Below are 18,556 nucleotides of genomic sequence, written 5' to 3'. Positions count from 1 at the left end.
CCTATGTCACACAGGCTCAATCACTGATATAGTCATTAAGTCAAAGGACAAATTATAATATCATAGTCACAATAATATAATTCTGTCTTTCTTCAGGGTGTCGCTGTCCCAGTGGTCTGTTCCTTCAGGAGGGGCGATGCGTAAATGCCAGCCGATGTGTGTGTCACTGGGACGGCCAAACACTGCAGCCAGGACAGACAGTCAGTAAGGACCAGTGTACGACATGGTGAGAGACACAGACATATTCTTTTTGTTTCTTTTTGTTTTTTAAGAAGGATTTTCTTTTTTAACATGATTGAATTGCCAGTGACAGCCAGTGGCCGGAGGCATTATGTTTCTGAGTTGTCCATCCGTCCCATTACCGTGAACACGATACTCAAGAATGCCTCGAGGGAATTGCCTCAAATTTGGTACAAATATTCAGGCAAGGATGGTGGTCAAAGGTCAAAGGTCAAGGTCACAGTGGTCTCACAAAATATGTTTATGTTTTTCTTGAACATGATATATCTGAAGTTCAGCCCAAGGAATGTCACCAGATTTAGTACAAACTTGAACTTGGACTCAAAGAGGAACAATGGGGACAATAAAGTATATTTAATTTGATATGATTAGATTTTGGTGTAGTATGTAGAAATCTGTACAAACTGTACTGGTTGGCTGAGGCACACAACCACAGTGTGGTAATTCTAGTTCATGTCATAAAGTCTCCTGATGTTCTTGTATGAAAATAATCATTATTCTTCATATTGAAATAGTTGTTAATATGAATTCTGTGCAGCATTGTGTGTGGGATACAGCCTGAAGCTTTGCTATTGATTTTTCTAATTAAGAAAATAATGTCTCACCAGTGTTTGCAAGGAAGGACAAGTCACCTGCGACACCTCCAGCTGTGTGGCGAGCTGTCACTGGTCCGCCTGGTCGTCATGGTCACCATGTGATGTCGCCTGTGGTCTGGGCCTTCAGCAGCGCTACAGGTGAACCTGTTCAATTCAACACAACTGTGAAGCAACTTACATCTTTGGTGGATGGAAGTTAAACAGTTAAACCCATTTTCACAACACAAATGTTTTTATATTGAATTTAATGAATTATTCTGTACTTGTTTCTTCAGTTTGCTGTCTTTTGCGCATTCTAATTCCACTCACATAGTTTTTTTCCTATCTGCTCACATTATATATTCTGTTTGATGTTTTCAAAGTCTTGTTTTATTTTCACTGCTCACACACAGCAGGTTAAATCTGGGTTTGTTCTCATGCCCTGCCTGTCTCCTCAGGTCCCCGGTGAACCCTCCAGGAGCAGTCAGAGTCCGGCCCTGTCCAGGAGACTCCTCTGAGGCCCGCAGCTGTTCCAGCCCCTGCCTCCCTGGTAGAACTACCCAAACTCCATCCACACATAACAGTTACACTAATGCTGCCACACTCAATGTTTTGATTTGAGTTTTTCCAAGACAGGTTAAACCTAGATCAGGGATTTCTTTGACACAGACGTTTTTCAAGGCTTTTCTCATTCGTACCATTATGTTTATCAAACACACACTGTGTATGGGAACAAAAAACTTGCACAAAAATTTATGTATATAATAAATGAAACCCAGTCATATTTAATTTTTAATAACATTTGTAGTAGACTTTTTTATAAGTGAAGTACCTTTCTATGAGCAACAATTTCCATAAAGTAGTGCTGCAATTATACCACAATGATTAAAAAATAAAGATTCAGCAACTATTTTGGTAACCGTTTACACATTAAAATATCTTTTTTGCATAACAGCAATGTGAAAACCAATTGCTTTTTTTTAGGTCTTATATTATTTAGTTGAATATTTTAAGGTTTAGGTAAGTAGGTCACATAAAACAAGATAATAGAAGAGATCCCCCTGTGCTGCAGAATTTTAATATGAACATTTTCAACGTTTTCTGCTGTTCTCTTGTGCAGTGCTACCAGACGGAGTTTGGAGTAAGTGGACCGGCTGGTCAGAGTGTAGTAAGACGTGTTTCAACCTGGTAGATGAGGTGGGAATCAGACGACGATTCCGCAGCTGCAACAGCACCCTCATTACATTCAACTCCACTCGCTCTGGCTGTGATGGGGAGAGCGAGGAGCAAGAGCCTTGCAACACAGTGCACTGTCCAGGTGAGACACATATTTCCTTAGTTCATTTTCGACCCACATACAATGTTTTTCTTTTTCTGATAAAAACCCCCTGTAAGATAGAAGCTGATTTAAGTTTTATGGTTCTAGTGAATGGCGGCTGGTCAGTATGGTCACCGTGGTCTCAGTGCACATCGGAGTGCGACTCCGGTGTTCAAACAAGAGAGCGACTCTGCAGTTCACCCTCACCACAGCATGGGGGCAGCAGCTGCCAGGGGCCTCACATCCAGACAAGAGACTGCAACTCCCACCCCTGCTCAGGTGCTCCATCCTGTACTCTGCTCTGATATGGAGGCCCACAGAGTGATATGTGGGAATGACATGACTTTATAAAGATAAATATACTGATAATTGCGCTTTTTAGAATTTTTCATATGTTCCAGTTATTTGGTAGACAAGTTAAATTTCCGCTTTTTGTTTTCTTATTCCTCCTCCTCTCAGGTGTGTGTCCAGAGGGCATGGTGTTCATGACGGCAGCTGAGTGTCACGCTCACGGTGGTGCGTGTCCGCGGGTATGTTTGGACATGACCTCCGCTGAGGTGCAATGTGCCACTGCCTGTTATGACGGCTGCTACTGTGCCCCGGGCTTCTACCTGCTGAACGGCAGCTGTGTGCCCCTGGCCCAGTGCCCGTGTTACCATCAAGGAGAGACGCATCCAGCCGGCATCGTCCTGCCCGTCGATGTCTGCAATAACTGGTACTGGGATGACAAAAATGTTGCCCCTGATTACTCATTGACTAGAACTAATTGAGTCTAAACATCCTGAAACGCAGCTGCTGTTGTAAAACATGCACTTTTTCTTGTGTCTCTAAAAGTACCTGCATTAATGGAGAAATGGAGTGTGGATCAGCTCCCTGCTCTGGTTAGTGCTTTACTGTCAAATTTAAGTTTTGAATGTACATTTCTCATCCCTACCTTTCACTCTCTATCCCTCCATGTTCCTCACTGTCTACACATCTTTTTTCTTTTTGAAACCTGTGTATATACGTGTGTGTGTTTCTCAGTGGACTGTGGCTGGAGCAGCTGGACCCAGTGGAGCACCTGCAGTCGAACATGTGATGTTGGTGTGAGAAGGAGGTATCGGTCAGGGACCAATCCTCCTCCGGCGTTCGGGGGTCGTCCTTGCGAAGGACACAGAGTTGGGATTGACACCTGCAGCATTGAACCCTGCTTTGGTTTGTAAACTTACTTTGTGTGTTTTCTTTCACATTTTAAAATGTACAAACTTTAACATAGAAGGACAAGAATTTGAGCAAAGTTCTTGCTACTAAAAGCGGAACTTTTAGAAGTGTGCTGTCTTCATTTTATTCCTGTATACATTTTTTAATGTTTAAAAAACAAAACAAACGTTAATCCAGTTGTGTTGTTTCTCAGGTGTGAAGGAGCCATGGAGCGCATGGTCAAAGTGCTCAGTATCATGTGGAGGAGGGTACAGGACTCGAACCCGCGGGCCGATTCGAATCCACGGCACCGCTCAGCAGTTCAGCGCCTGTAATCTGCAGCCCTGTGGTACAGCAACAACTTCACACTCAAACACTAGCCTACTACTGTGTTTCCAAGAACACGGCAGGATGTGTTTTATACTTCTCATATGAATGAAAGAAGGTGGTGGTTTTGTAGCAGAAGAAAACATCAAGGAGCCAGGAAAGTAAATAATGTTATGAGCTCAAACTGGGTCACAGAAAGTCAAGGCTCAGTGCAGCAGGGAAGAGCAAAAACAAATTGCAGTGTTTTTATTCCATCAATTTTCATGAGAAAAGCAAAATGCAGATGAGTTGTAGATAAGCAGAAGTACGCACATATCTGATTAAGGCAAAATACTGGTTATCAAACACAAAGGTCATTCAATTTGCATTACAGAAATAAAAGAAGCATAAATAAAAGTACAGATCGCAAGCAAACAAATCATTAAAATATGGTAACGCATTAAAAGCACAAATTATAAAACAGGTCCTCTGTTGATAAATCTATTTTACACATTTTTTTATGATCTCTGCTTGCACTCGCTTGCTGTGTCAGGTGACGGCCGAGTGTGTCCCCCCGGCCAGGAGTGGAAGCAGTGCGTGAAGGGGGCAGTGTCGTGTACAGACCTTGCAATGGACCTCAGCAGGAACTGCACACCAGGCTGCCAGTGTCCACCAGCAACTGTCCAGCAGGTGGGTGGTCTAGCTAAACACAAATGTAGAGTCACAGACACAGAAATCACACTATTATTGTTCATGATCCCTGATATTCCCAGGACGGTGTGTGTGTGCAAGAGTCCGACTGTCGCTGTGACATGGACGAGGAGCAGTACAAACCAGGAGACATTGTCCCCACTGACTGCAACAACTGGTAATTCAAACTGAATTATGAATTCAACTCAACACACAGTGTGTTGCTGTTGTGTTGCTGTTCATCAGCATATAACATGTATTTCTAATTTAACTGTTATGTTTCAGTACATGTGAAGCAGGGAGGCTGGTGAACTGCTCTCAAGACAGATGCAACGGTTGGCAAAAACTCTTTAATGTGCTTTGTCTTGTATTTCTTCTCATTTCATGGTGTAATTACTTCAGTTTTTTACAGTGTTTTCATGTCAGTAATCTAATCTAAATTCTGCCTCCAGTAATATATTGCATCTCTAAGATTTAACATTTCAAGCTTGATGAACTATAATTGACAGTAAAGCTGTTGTGATGATGCATGAAAAAGTAAAATGAGTAACAATAATTTCTTTCCTCCTGTCATCTTACATTCTACCTCGTGTTCTTCTTTCTTTCTATTTTTGCTCATCTCTCTCTCTGTCTCTCTGTCTGTCTGTCTGTCTGTCTGTCTGTCTGTCTCTCTCTGTCTGTCTCTCTGTCTGTCTGTCTGTCTGTCTGTCTCTCTGTGTCTGTCTCTCTGTCTCTCTGTCTCTCTCTGTCTCTCTCTGCAGTTGATGGCCAGTGGTCCATCTGGACTCCCTGGGGTCAGTGTTCAGTGTCATGTGGTGCAGGGCTCCAGTCTCGGTACAGGTTCTGCTCTAGTCCCCAGCACTCTGGCAGCGGCTTGCCATGTCTGGGACCTCACAGAGAGGACCAAGTCTGCATCAACAGCCCATGTGACCGTGAGTTTATTTCACCTTAATGAACATTGATCTGTGTTTATTGGTATTTAAAGATGCTAGCATTACATGTGGGTGGATGCACAATGCACATCCAGACTATCAGACTAGTGAGTTCAGACCACATCCATGTCAAGTTGACATTTCAGACTTTGGTCTACATTTAAGGTGTGAAACATATTTAAGTGTAAGAAAAGAAGAACAAATACATGTTGACACTAATACAATACAAAATATACATAAGAATAAAAACTCTTGTTTTATAGTATAAGCAAATATATGACTTGTAATTGATCAGTTAAAATCCCTGATGTTACTACATTTCTTTTCACTTGAAATGATATATGCAGTTGACTAATCTTCATTTACTTTTAAGCTGTTTTGATTTTTTTCCCCGATGATGTGTTGTCTCTTTCCAGGTGACGGAGGATGGGGTCATTGGAGTAACTGGACGGATTGTACCAAGTCCTGCGGTGGGGGAATCCAGAGCCGGAGGAGAGAGTGTGACAGTCCCAGCCCAGAGGGGGAGGGGAATTACTGTGAGGGTCTGGGAACAGAGGTCAGAGCTTGTAACACTGACCATTGTCCAGGTATGAGTACAGATTGTAAATATGTGTTGTCTTTGTGTTCATTTTGTGTTTTTCTACAGTTATAACAATGTGAGTGTGTGTGTTTGCAGTTGCTCCATGTTCTCAGGTCCCAGGCACAGTGTTCAGTAGCTGTGGTCCCTCCTGCCCTCGCTCCTGTGAGGACCTGGCAGTGAGTACCGCACCAAACATGACCCCTGTCTTCATTATCACAGGTTTAAGATGAAGTCATGCTTTATATATAGAAATAGTAGAATCTGATTATGTTTAAGTGCTTCTCCTCCTGTCCCTCAGCACTGTGAGTGGCGATGTGAGCCAGGTTGTTACTGTACAGGGGGAAAGGTCCTGTCTGCGAATGGGACAGTCTGTGTAGAGAGAGAAGACTGTCCCTGCCTGGACCTCGGCACCGGGCAGTGGCTGGAGCCAGGAGAGACCACTACAGCCCATGATGGATGTAACAACTGGTCAGAATAATATACATGCAAAGATCACATATTGTAAACGCATGTAAATTTTACAGAGAAACACTCAGGAAAGATTGCATGAATGGAGCGACGCTTGCGAACTTGTTCAGGCAGCCAACTCCGGCTGCACTGCTCCAATCATGTGACATACCTCACTCTCCACAATCATCTATAATACACAACCTCCTTATTAGGCGGTCTATTTAAGCTGAGGAAATTTCCCATCCTTCCCTTTGCTTGCCCCGCTCAGTATTGCTGCCAATTGCTTCAGCCCCTCCAACACCCCAGCATCCACCTGTAGGCGCCGATGGGGGGGGTTATATCTTTTTTTCTCATCACTCCCATCATATCTATGTAATCATATCTGGGGGAGTGATGAAGTCAGAGCCTAGATACCAAACACTAACATGTTCTACTGTTGCAGTAAACATTTGAACGTGAGTTGTCTGACTGAAATGTCATTATGTTGCATTTCCTGTGTTTCAGTACCTGTGAGGGTGGGAGGTTCAACTGCACGAGTTACACCTGTCCAGGTGAGTTGGACCTGCTGTAAGTCTCTCTGTGTGTGTGTTGGGAAGCTATTCATGATTGATGAATAACTTTCAACATATTTCTATTGGCTGGTGTGCAGTTTTTATTTGTTTATTTTTTTTAAGTTTGAATGCAATCATTCAGTCTTAAGTTTCCCTTTCGTGATTAATGTATAAATCTTCATGGGACGATTGTATGTTCAGGCTGTAAATGTAGATTTGTGGTTTCAGTGCCAGGTGAGTGGTGCGAGTGGTCAGAGTGGACTCCTTGCACCAGGACCTGTGGGGCGGAGTCGGTGTCCCGCTACAGGAGCTGTGGCTGTCCTGAGCCCAAGGGTGGAGGGGCGGCCTGCACAGGAGAACAGGAGACACACAACGGGGTCGGAGTTCAAATCCAGAGACAGCCCTGTCCTGTCATCACCTTCTGTCCAGGTAGGATGCCACCACTCAGTGACATTTATATAGAACTACTATTAGTACATGAAGATTTTGGTCAAATAATACAGATAATTTCTTAGTGACTCGTTCTTTTAGATAAAAGTTTTTCCTCTATTCTTTATGTTTTTCATTGTTGTTTTTGTTTTCGTTTTCTCCAAAGGTTTAAAACCCCCATTAAAATGAATAGGAAGTATACTTGTGTGAATACATGTATATTTATACATGTTCCCAGCTCTCACAATCCTCATCACTTTCTGTGTTTCTTTTTCTCACTCTCTCTAGTCCACGGTTCATGGAGTCCCTGGTCGGAATGGTCGGACTGTGACGCGTGTGCCGGATCGTCCGCCCGCACCAGGGAATGCAACAGCCCCCCCGCCAGGTTTGGTGGGCTGCCCTGCCTTGGAGAGAGCAGACAGAAACGTGGTTGCCATGACAACATTACCATCTGCTCAGGTAAGTACATTAAAGAAGTCTGTATTCATTGTGGATGTATCCAGAGAAGCACTCAGTTAGTTATGACAGTAAAATGAGGATAACATGAGGAAATGAAGACTGAAACGTTTGCTCTAGACAGGTGGAATAAAAACTTAAGAGAGGCCTTATCAGAAACAGGGGGGTGATCCATTATTTTATCTGCTGCTGAATCCTGAATCCTGGAGAGAGTGGAAAGAGTTGAATATCAAAGAGAGCCAAAGGCCCTGGATGTCTGAAAGGATTAATCTACTCTCTTTTTTGATTGAATCCTCTATGTCCTTTCCACATCTATCAGTCTAGAAGCTTCCTGGTTTTTCATTCCAGCTTTTATTTTCCAGTAGCCCCTCAGTTCATAAGCCTGACCCTCGCCTCTGTCCATCTGATGACCTGTGGTTGAACTCAGTCCTTGGAGGGTTACAAATTACTTTCACTATGTTACCCTCCACGCATTATTTGTAATTTCTCCTATCCTCTGAAGACTGTGGTGGAGGCCAGGAAGAATGGCCTTGTGGGAAGCCCTGCCCTCGCTCCTGTTCTGATCTCCATGGTGACACCGTGTGCTTGGACTCCCCTGAGTGCAGCCGGACTTGTGGTTGTCCAGTGGACATGGTTCTGCAGGATGGAGTGTGTGTGGCCAGGGACGAGTGCCGCTGCAAATACCATAACAGTTCTGCCACAGGTGAGATCTGCACACTGTTTACTTGAAAAATACTACTGGAAGTGGTAATGTGGTATTTTTACAGTGTGTTGGACTAAGCAGTGATTAGTATAATGAATAACTGTTTGGTCTCTGGTTATTGAGTTGTGTGCTTTTTGTCTCTGGTTTTCTCTATGTTCAGGAGGCCTAGATTCCAGCAATGCATCATGGGTATGGCCTGGAGGATCTGATTGGCAGTTTGCGAATCCAGGAGACAGCATCATCACTGACTGCAAAAACTGGTAAAAAAAAACTCTACAACACTTTGATTCTTTTAATAAAGTTTATATGCTATTTAGTTGGATCTTTTTTCTGAAAGTAAAATTTCAATATCTTTATTTTCCTTCATTTTTGCATTTTGTCGTCTTTCTCCGTTCGTCTCAGTTCATGCGAGGCTGGAGTTCTGCGGTGTCAGTCAGTCCCAGGTTGCAATGTTGATGGTGGCTGGAGCCAATGGGGAGCCTGGACTGAGTGTTCGCTGCCCTGCGGAGGAGGAGTGACGTTCAGGGGACGCCAGTGTGATAATCCGTCTCCTCAGAGCGGTGGGAGAGGCTGCCTGGGAGCCGCTGAGCAGCAGAAAGACTGCAACATGCACCTGTGTACAGGTAGTGCTGTCTGAACATATCCAACTTAAAACCTGATGAGTTGATATCTCACATTACCCTTTGAAACAAAAATAGATTCCATCCCTCGTACTGATATTTATATAGTGAAATGCACAATGTTGCAAATATCAAACAATACGGTGACACATAAATGATGTGTTGTTCAGTGTTTGGATGAAATCAACACATTTCACATTCTTTCTTAATGCAGTCTCCTCTTTCACATCTCCTCCAGATACTGTGGGCCCGTGGCTGCCCTGGTCCAACTGGTCTGCGTGCTCGGTCAGCTGTGGTGGAGGGCAACAGTCCCGCTCTCGTCTCTGCAGCTCTCCTCCCTGCAGCGGCCTCAGGCGCCAGAGCAAGACGTGCAATACGCAGGTCTGCCTCGGTGAGTCCCTGGTTCCTGTTTTATATAATCCATTCATTATCTATACCGCTTATCCTTTGAGGGACACAGAGTTGGAGCCAATTCCAGCTGAATTAGGTCGAGAAGCGGGGTACACTCTGGACAGATCGCCAGCTTATCACAGGGCCAACAGACAGAATATAATCTATATTTATGTAGCACTTTTCATAGCAATGTAACAAATGATTAACAATAAGAAGTCAATCAAAATATAAAAAAAGAGCCAGTTGACTAAAAGGACATTTGCACATAAGAGATAAAGCAGTAAAATGATTAAGAGAAAAGTAAATATAAACAGTAAAAATAAATGCAAATCAAACCAAAAGCTTTTAGAAAGAGAAAGGGTTTAGAGACTAAAGATTAAAAAGACATTAGAGAGGTAGGGTGTCTGAGTTTAGTTTTCCAAAATGCTGGGGCTGTAATTGCAACAGCTCGATCTCCCTTTGTCACAAACTGGGAGTGACCAGCAACTGCAGATCTTTACATACAATTACTGAGGAATTCTGAAATGTGTTTTGCTGCGAGGCCTTTCAACATTTTCAAATCAATAATTGTAGCTATGGCATCACAGGCATTTTAATTGTAAGGTTCCCTACTCTCGTAGAAAAGCTCTTGTTTGCAGACAGGCTCTTGTTTGAATATATTCCATCGGTAATCACTGTATGTTTATGATGATGTGCAGAGGTGGGCTGCCCTCCAGGCCGGCTGTACAGGGAGTGTGAACGAGGTGAAGGCTGTCCGTTCAGCTGCGCTCAGATCAGCGGCAGAGAGGGCTGCTACTCAGACGGCTGCGAGGAAGGATGTCACTGCCCTGTGCTCACGTACCAGCACCACGGAGTCTGTCTGCAGGTGGTTTTATCATCTAAGCACTAGATAGATTGATGGTAGTTGAATCTGGATAATGTTCTTCAGATGAAGAGATCAGAGAGTTGTATTTAACATACATCTATGTTTCAGGAGTGTCCGTGTCTGGTGGACAGAGAGTTCTTGGCGTCCTTACAGAGTGTCTCCATCACACCGGTCTCATCCCTGCTCCTCTACAACATCTCGGAGGGAATGGAGCTTCAGCCTGGAGACACACTGGTTCACGACTGCAGCACATGGTGCGCTGAGGATCGTGGGGTTATTTGCAGCCATACATACATTTCCTACAGTCTTTTATTTCCCAGAATACCCACTACCATTTACTTTAAATGGTTACACTGTTCTTTTGTATGTAGTTGCAAAATTGCCTTAAATCCTCATCGAGCGTTTGGGCAGTGGCCTTCCTCTCCTCATAAACTGCTGTCAACAAACCCTTCAAACCACAACACAACCTAATCCTTCTTCCCTCCTGTTCCCTGCAGCGGCTGTGAACACGGCAGGTGGAACTGTTCCTTGGAGCACTGCCCGGTCGATGGTGGCTTGTCACCCTGGGGCCCCTGGAGCCCCTGCTCGCTCTCCTGTGGAGGTCTGGGCCTGAAAACGCGCTCCAAGGGCTGCACTCAGCCCGCACCAGCCCGCGGAGGGAGAGCGTGTCAGGGTCCACGCCAGGAAACCACTTACTGCCAGGCCCCTGACTGCCCAGGTACAGAGGGTAGATTAGGCAGACAGAGAGGGAGATTGGGGCTGTGATTCTGAGAGAATGAATACACTGAATTTATGTCTTCTTAAATTCCAAGCACTTTTTTATATTAAATAGTGGAGCTTAAACTGCTAAAAATTTTTTCCCTTTTTTTGCAGTAATTATTGGTCCGACAGAAGAACCAGTTTTACCAGGTAAATGATCCTTTAATACAACACTTATTACCATGTTATACTAATCTGGAGTCATTTTATTTATTTATTTTTTTGTTTTGTTTGAATGTCCTTTCCACTTTTCCTGTTCGTTCCTCGTCCACCTTCTGCAGATGAGGACGCTGGCTTCTCTCCCTGGTCATTGTGGAGTCCCTGCACTAAGACCTGCACTGATGCTGTCAGGCCGGCCATGAAGTCCCGTCATCGACAATGTGTAAAACCTCCCTGCTCTGGAAGCTCTCACCAAGAGAAAGCCTGTAACCTGCCCCAGTGTCAAGGTATATCACTTCCCTCCTGTCAGCCTCTAAGATCGATACCAAATCTCTCCTCCTAACCTGTCAACAGTAAATGGGAATCTCACCAACCAGCTTCCTCACACTGTAAACTGATCCTTGTTGATTTTGTCTTGGTGTCTTTTACAAATATATTTCCAATAACGGCAAGTAAATTGTGAGTATACGCGAATTAGTTGGAGCCTGGAAGGAATATACATGAGTCCAAAAAGCTTTTGTCTGCATTAGGAATGGATTGAATCAGTATCCACTCCCGGGTCAAATGACTCTGCGGCAGACGATGGTTGTAATCAGCTTCGGCTCTGACCGGCAGTAATGGAAACGTGACACCCACCGGGAAAAAAATAAACAGAGAGGAAAACTCCTCTACTCGCGTTTAAAAACCTGAGTATACTCGCTAATTTTGGTACAAAAGAGGTATCACAAATAGCAGGTCACAGGTTCAAATGAAGTACCGTAACTGGTAGATTGGACACAACGGAACCATTGTCCAACTGCAAACTACTCCAGCAGCTCCATCAGGCATCTCCAGATTGTTAATGCAAGTATCAGGGTGCACATTTAGTCCAAAAGAAAATAAATCCTGCAAAACTTTTCCATTCAGCTGAATACATCAGACAAGAGAGGATGAATTATTCATAGTTGTAGAGCCTGTGTTTGTGTGTGTGAGAGAGAAAGCTTGTTTTGGAAGTAATGAGCTGCATTCACTCACTGTAACATTTCTTCACAAACCGTTTTTTATTTCATCTGTGGATTTGTTCTTTGGGACTTTGTTTGTGAGGGGCTGGGTTTATAATTTCCACCGCGCTTATCTCACAGGCAACAGCAGAGGTTTTGTCGAGGATTTGTTTTATTTTCTGATCGGACTTCAGAGATTAATACGAGCAAACGGTGTTTTTTACCAACTGTGTTTGGGACTGCAGTTTAGTTTTATGTGTGTATAAGAGCTAATTTATTTAAATCCAACCAGAAGAATTTACTCTCAATTAGAGGGATGAATAAGTACAAAAGAGAAACACTATTCTGTAAAATATGATACAGTGTGTGTGTGTGTGTGTGTGTGTGTGTGGCTAGGCAAGATAGCAATAAGTAGACAGAGGTGAAAACAAGGGACAGTGTAGGTTTATAATACAATATAAATACTGCACACACACTTAACAGTAACTCAAATTTGAAAGGAGATGACATGCCAGCGATAACACAATCAAGTCTTGTTTGATATTTTCCCAGATGGAGGTGATGTATGTGTCGGAGCCGACTGTGCGAGGAGGAACTGCTCCTGGACAGAGTGGGGGGAGTGGGGCCAGTGTTCGCGATCGTGCGGAGTGGGTCAGCAAGGGAGGATCCGAACCTTCTTCAGCCCCGGGCCCAACGGCTCGTGGTGCGAAGACATCCTCTCAGGGAACCGGGAGCAGCGCTTCTGTAACATCCGGCCCTGCAGAGGTCAGCCAACCTCAGCTGCTTGTAGAGTCAAGTTGTGATCATCAGTTCCTTTCCTTTATCTCAGCATGATATGAAAGTCAGACTTTAAACTACTTAAGATAGGATGTTCCTTCCATTCCTGCTTTGTGCTAATGGAGGGCAGACAATTCAAAGCATCTGCATTACAATGAAATTAAATAACATTAAGAACAGCGATAATGGAAATTATGTTCATGCCTGTGAAATGATGGGAACTAATGGCTCCCAGGAAACTGAAGAAACACAACTCAGAGGTATGAACCGTGCAAATCCATTTAGAGTATTTGGTCTGTCGATGTCAGTAGTTTCTAACCTGGAGGTACATATTTCTTAGGGGTCATCAGATGCTTGAACAAAGACCAAATATTCAATACATTTTATTCTGACGTATCACATTTTTTTAGATTCCAATTTGGGACCTCTCTAAATCTTTTAAATGAAACATAAAAAACTACAAGGGCACTCAGAGACAGACCCAACTGTCTCCTTATGAAACCACATTTAAATTCATTACATCCATTATTTTGATTGGCACTAAATCACATTCATAGATCTCAGTCCCCTAAAGATGCCAGATTGTTTTCATCAAGAACGATGAGTTGTTCTCTGAGAAATCAAGGAAGATGTCAAAAACGCCTGGCAATTTGAAAGAAGGTGAAAGTTCCCCCTGATCCGGATCCACACCAAGATTTAATGGGTTCTTTCTTGATCCGCACCGCAACCTTCCACCAAGTCTTGTGGTAATCTGTCGAGTGGTATTTGCATAATCCTGCTTACTAACAGACAGAGATAGAGGGTTCTCACTGAGGCTGGGATTCAGTGGTGTGTGTTTGTCATGGTTGTGTCTGTGTCTGGACATTGCAGTGGATGGAGGCTGGTCCCGCTGGAGCCCCTGGTCCCGCTGTGATAAGCGCTGCGGTGGTGGACGCTCCATACGCACTCGCTCCTGCTCCAGCCCGCCACCCAAGAACGGGGGGAAAAAGTGTGTAGGAGAGAAGAACCAGGTGAAACCCTGCAACACCAAACCCTGTGGTGAGAAACCTCAACTATTCCCACACACTTGTTGAGTTAGACTTTCTCGATACTATGACCTCAGGGCTCGTCCATCCCGTGCATTGGTGAATACTAGTACATTCAGCATGTGGCTGTTTTCTCAGGTAAAAGGTGAAAAGTCAGCACAGCCTGTTGTCAGAATTCTTGGTGGGGTGTGTTATGTGAAGAAAAGCCCTGTGCCATCATGGGGTAAAATAAAAATACAATAAATCGTGACCTTCTGTTTGTGTGCTATCAGATGAGAAAGATTGCCCGCCGGGCCAGGAGTCCGTGTTGTGTGCCAACCAGTGTCCACAGCGCTGCTCGGACCTCCAGCAGGGCATCGAGTGCCAGGGAAACACCGACTGTCAGCCCGGCTGTCGCTGCCCTGAAGGTACGAAGACGGCTCTCTTTTAATTAATAGATAAGCCACTGTGAGTGTTTGTCTGAGCACCTGAGAGACTGCTCCCTCAAGGTCCTGGGCCTGCTGCCACTGAACAGATAAGCACCATTTATCTGTATGTGTATTTGAGCTTTTGGCTAAACAGGTGAGTTCTGTCCCAAAACTGGTTGGAAAACACTTTGAAGTGTTTTGTGCTCAATATATAATATCGACACTGGATTAAGATACCTGTCTCTGGGAGGAGTGCCCATGCTCTGATACAGTGGAGATTAATAGCGCCAATAAATATTTCTATCTGCTTTATGGTGTCGCTCATAGTGTCGACCTCAGAGAGAATTATTGCCCAACATCTGCAAGTCTCCACTGCTCCAAAGAACCTTTTACACTTTCTTGCTCAGGATTCTTTTTTTCTTTTAGCCCACAACTTTTTTTCTTTTATAGTGTAAGTCACATTACTGTAATCATCCTCATATTCAGAAACAACAGGGCGGATGTTTTTAGCCCAAGAAATCGATTGGTCACCATCTGCACAGCACTAAACAGCAGACAGGCGCAGTTAGTGAGTAGCTGGAACAGTAATCTTAGGAGCATTTAGCAGCTGATGAGTGAGATACTTTAAACCTGCAGCTGCACCATAATGTCAGGTCATTAACATAGTACATTGTGTAAATGACTAACTAGTGTGTGTGTGTGTGTGTGTGCGTGTGTGTGTGTGTGTGCAGGCCAGTTGCAGCAGGACGGGATGTGCGTGCAGCTCTGGCAGTGTGACTGTGTGGACTCGCTCGGACAGATTTGGGCGGCCGGGAGTTGGCATCAGGTGGACTGTAACAACTGCAGCTGCTCCGATGGACAGCTCCTCTGCACCAACGACAGCTGCCAGGCGACGTGCGTGTGGAGCTCCTGGTCCAGCTGGGCGTCATGCAGCGTTACCTGTGGGCAGGGTCAGAGAACCAGATACAGGTGAGGGAAATTAATTAAAAACATTACCTGTTTATATGTTTTTCTATAATTTCCACCCTCGCAGCAAATTTCATTTTGCAGCTGTGGTCGTCCTCTAAACAGAGAGTTGGCGGTTCGATTCCAGTCATCCCCATCTGCAAGCCGAAGTGTCCTTGGGCGAGATACTGAACCCCTCGAATTGCCACTCATAGAGAAAGTGCTGCCCATAGATGCACTGTATGAATGGGTGTGTGAATGGGTGAATGATAAAAAACGTTTTTTTTCCCCAGGCCTGTTTTTAAGATTATATATGCACATAACAAAAACGGCTGCTTATCAATTTCTGGTACCAACTTATGAACAATACGACCTGGGAGGAATAGCACTATTCAAGCAAAGCTAACAAGCTACAGTAAGTTTTTGTTTTGTGTCAGGTCTCTGGTCCCGGAGAATGAAGGAGCAGACTGCCAGTTTGAAGAAGTCCAACATAAATCCTGCAGCCCAGGGTCCTGTCCACCCCTCTGTGTGCATGACGACCAGGAGCTCAGCGTGGGACACACCTGGCTGCAGGGAGAGTGTAAACAATGGTGAGACAGATGAATGCAAACACAGAGGAAAAGAATGTATGACTGGTAAAGGGTTTGAACTGAAAAGGAAATTACATTCCTGTCTGTGTTCCGAGCTCTTTCTCATCTGTTTTGCCTCTCTAGCACATGCACCCCCGAGGGAGATTACTGCCAGGACATCGACTGCAGAGGTGGGTCACTGCATTTATCTTAAAGACAAAGAGTAAATGCTGTAAACAGCCTGGATTCTGCTTCTGAAGTTTGTTCTTTAGTTTACACAGATTCGTTGATATTAATTCCCTCGAGACACATTTTGTCTGTCTTAGCAGGCAGCCAAATCTCCTGGTAAAAAGGACATTTCAAATGTGCTGTGTGTGTTGTTGTCAGTGGATGGTGGTTGGACCCCCTGGTCAGTTTGGTCGGACTGCTCAGTGACATGTGGACAGGGGGCACAGGTCCAAACCCGTGCCTGCATCAACCCCCCACCACGAAACAATGGGTCTGACTGCAGTGGGCCAGAGAGAGAGACCCAGGACTGTCATAGTCCTCCCTGTCTGGGTGTGTACACTCTCATCAATGCCACAGTTATGCAGTGTATACTTTTGTATTTTCAAATACAAGACCACAATACGTCTAGATATAATATTTTTGTTCGTATTGTTGTTTATGAAGGAAAACACAGTTCATATTTACTCCGATTGTATTGACTCCTTGTCTCCAGATGACCTTTGCCCCTGGTCGCCATGGTCCCCGTGTTCTCGGAGCTGTGGTGCTGGGTCTGTGTCGCGGCGCAGGGTGTGTGTGTGTGAGGAGGGAGGAGATGCAGCGTGTCCCACTGAGATTGAGGCGGAGAGGAACAGAGAGGAGACCCAGCTGTGTTACAAACAGCCCTGTCCAGGTACTCAGAGACAGACGTGCACAAAGCAGCACACAAAGTAATGTCGGCACATGAAAGCGTGATAACAGATGCACAGGCAAAAAGGAAAAAAACAATCATGGCAATTTTCATCAGAAAGTATTCAACATGTGACCGAGAAGGTCCATTTATAGAACATATATATATAGGAATACAAGAATTTACATATGAACTATTGGGGTTCAATCAATGCTTAACTCACTGAAAGAAAAACATCTGAAATAATGTTTTCAAATGTAGCTAAAAAATGTTTGATATATTAGTTGAATAATTTGAAAGGATGTGGAACTAGAATGACACTCAGTGGACTGCATATCTCCCCTAGGCCCAATAGTCCACATTAATTCAAAATGCAAACACTAATACATATCAGTCCCTTAAATGTGGCTGTATTCCCATGAATTATTCAAAGACATTTTTTTGTTAATTCTAGTACTTAGGTTGTTGATTCATTGATTGCAAAAGAAGATAATCTAATGTTAGGTATATAAATAGACCCATTATACCTTGATTAATTATCAGTAGAATCAGCCCTGCAACCACTGGATCACATGAGTACAAGTGCTTCACTGAATCTAAGCGAAAGACAAATTACATGAATGAATTATTTAAACCTGTGTGTTGCAGCAGATCGGTTGATTTGTGTTGCTTCTGCAGGCTGTCCCATGTCGGAGTGGAGCGCTTGGTCTCAGTGCTCCTGTGCCTCTCAGAGGCAGCAGCGTTACCGCGTAGCTCTCTCCCCGGCCACCAGGGGACAACCATGCACTCCTGTGGAAATGCAGAGCAGAGCATGCAGCCTCAGTCAGTGTGGGGGTGAGTCAATGACCATGTGTGTCTTCATGGTTGTCTGTATAACAAAGCTGTCATTGTTTAAAGTGTCTTTTCATTCCCTTAAATAACCAAAGTGTCATAGTAAAGTATTTTCTCCTCCTATTTGTAGACTGTGACGCCCCGTTCGTGTACTCAGACTGTGGAGCCCCCTGTGAGAAGCAGTGTGTGCTGCAGGGCCGGGCAGACCTGTGTTTAGGTGTCAGAGAGTGCACGCCTGGCTGCTACTGCCCAAAGGTGAATTTCCCCATTAGCTCTCTTCTACTTCATAGTATATCCAGGATACAGTGTGTTTGTATCACATTGAAAGGAGTCACAAAAACAAGAGTCTTTCTTGTGCATGGTTGTTGTTTCTGAAAATGTCAGTCGACTAATAGTGATTCTGTAACAGCAAGTTCTCAATTGCTGGTCATTTAAGGTAAATGTGAATTAGATGATTCTTATCAAATGTTTGGAATGCAACGCAGGTGATCTCTTTACTTCTGATGTTTTGTTTTATGTTTCACACACACATTCATTAGTTAGATATGATTTCTATATGTGAATAGATGAGAGCAATTAAAACACATTCTGTCACTTAGTGTCTCCTAACACTTATTACAAACCAATTTTTAGATTATATTATTTTTGAACACTCAATCTGTAGGTGTAAATAGCTGCATGTTACTTTGAGCTATATAAAAAAGGGCTCCTGGTTTGACAGGTAGTCAGATATGCCACTGTGTGTGTGTGTGTGTGTGTGTGTGTGTGTGTGTGTGTGTGTGTGTGTTTGTGTTTGTGTTTTTCAAACGTCACATCAAAGCCGTTTTTTATCTAAACCAGTCTGTCGAGACCAGAGGGGAATCAAAATCTACTGGTATAAATTTAGAAAGTGTTATAGTGTGTGCTACATATCGTGTAACTA

At 43.9% G+C, this 18,556-nt stretch overlaps 1 protein-coding gene across 6 annotated transcripts in view; it reads left to right on the top strand.

Moving 5' to 3' along the window:
• scospondin (subcommissural organ spondin) overlaps positions 1-18,556 on the top strand; it is a 75,337-nt gene that overhangs the window by 28,350 nt on the left and 28,431 nt on the right. For 2 of the 6 annotated variants that reach the window (XM_034572710.1, XM_034572708.1), the window contains exons 63-100: positions 97-226; positions 849-974; positions 1,274-1,365; positions 1,936-2,133; positions 2,242-2,412; positions 2,593-2,848; positions 2,968-3,014; positions 3,157-3,327; positions 3,527-3,661; positions 4,172-4,308; positions 4,392-4,486; positions 4,594-4,643; positions 5,070-5,240; positions 5,657-5,827; positions 5,917-5,996; positions 6,119-6,288; positions 6,775-6,821; positions 7,050-7,250; positions 7,539-7,709; positions 8,209-8,409; positions 8,570-8,669; positions 8,812-9,032; positions 9,268-9,420; positions 10,121-10,287; positions 10,396-10,541; positions 10,785-11,005; positions 11,161-11,196; positions 11,328-11,492; positions 12,738-12,950; positions 13,833-14,000; positions 14,260-14,394; positions 15,126-15,363; positions 15,777-15,929; positions 16,053-16,099; positions 16,296-16,466; positions 16,630-16,806; positions 17,482-17,637; positions 17,765-17,889. In XM_034572710.1, the coding sequence (XP_034428601.1) occupies positions 97-226; positions 849-974; positions 1,274-1,365; positions 1,936-2,133; positions 2,242-2,412; positions 2,593-2,848; positions 2,968-3,014; positions 3,157-3,327; positions 3,527-3,661; positions 4,172-4,308; positions 4,392-4,486; positions 4,594-4,643; positions 5,070-5,240; positions 5,657-5,827; positions 5,917-5,996; positions 6,119-6,288; positions 6,775-6,821; positions 7,050-7,250; positions 7,539-7,709; positions 8,209-8,409; positions 8,570-8,669; positions 8,812-9,032; positions 9,268-9,420; positions 10,121-10,287; positions 10,396-10,541; positions 10,785-11,005; positions 11,161-11,196; positions 11,328-11,492; positions 12,738-12,950; positions 13,833-14,000; positions 14,260-14,394; positions 15,126-15,363; positions 15,777-15,929; positions 16,053-16,099; positions 16,296-16,466; positions 16,630-16,806; positions 17,482-17,637; positions 17,765-17,889 (5,612 nt within the window). Of the gene's footprint in view, positions 1-96; positions 227-848; positions 975-1,273; positions 1,366-1,935; positions 2,134-2,241; positions 2,413-2,592; positions 2,849-2,967; positions 3,015-3,156; positions 3,328-3,526; positions 3,662-4,171; positions 4,309-4,391; positions 4,487-4,593; positions 4,644-5,069; positions 5,241-5,656; positions 5,828-5,916; positions 5,997-6,118; positions 6,289-6,774; positions 6,822-7,049; positions 7,251-7,538; positions 7,710-8,208; positions 8,410-8,569; positions 8,670-8,811; positions 9,033-9,267; positions 9,421-10,120; positions 10,288-10,395; positions 10,542-10,784; positions 11,006-11,160; positions 11,197-11,327; positions 11,493-12,737; positions 12,951-13,832; positions 14,001-14,259; positions 14,395-15,125; positions 15,364-15,759; positions 15,930-16,052; positions 16,100-16,295; positions 16,467-16,629; positions 16,807-17,481; positions 17,638-17,764; positions 17,890-18,556 lie in introns of those variants that run through there. The other 4 variants (XM_034572712.1, XM_034572713.1, XM_034572711.1 and 1 more) reach the window with 4 other exon arrangements.

This window comes from Hippoglossus hippoglossus, chromosome 20, assembly GCF_009819705.1.
Source record: "Hippoglossus hippoglossus isolate fHipHip1 chromosome 20, fHipHip1.pri, whole genome shotgun sequence".
NCBI classification, from domain to species: Eukaryota; Metazoa; Chordata; class Actinopteri; order Pleuronectiformes; family Pleuronectidae; genus Hippoglossus; species Hippoglossus hippoglossus.
This window is presented reverse-complemented; position numbering and strand designations above follow the sequence as displayed.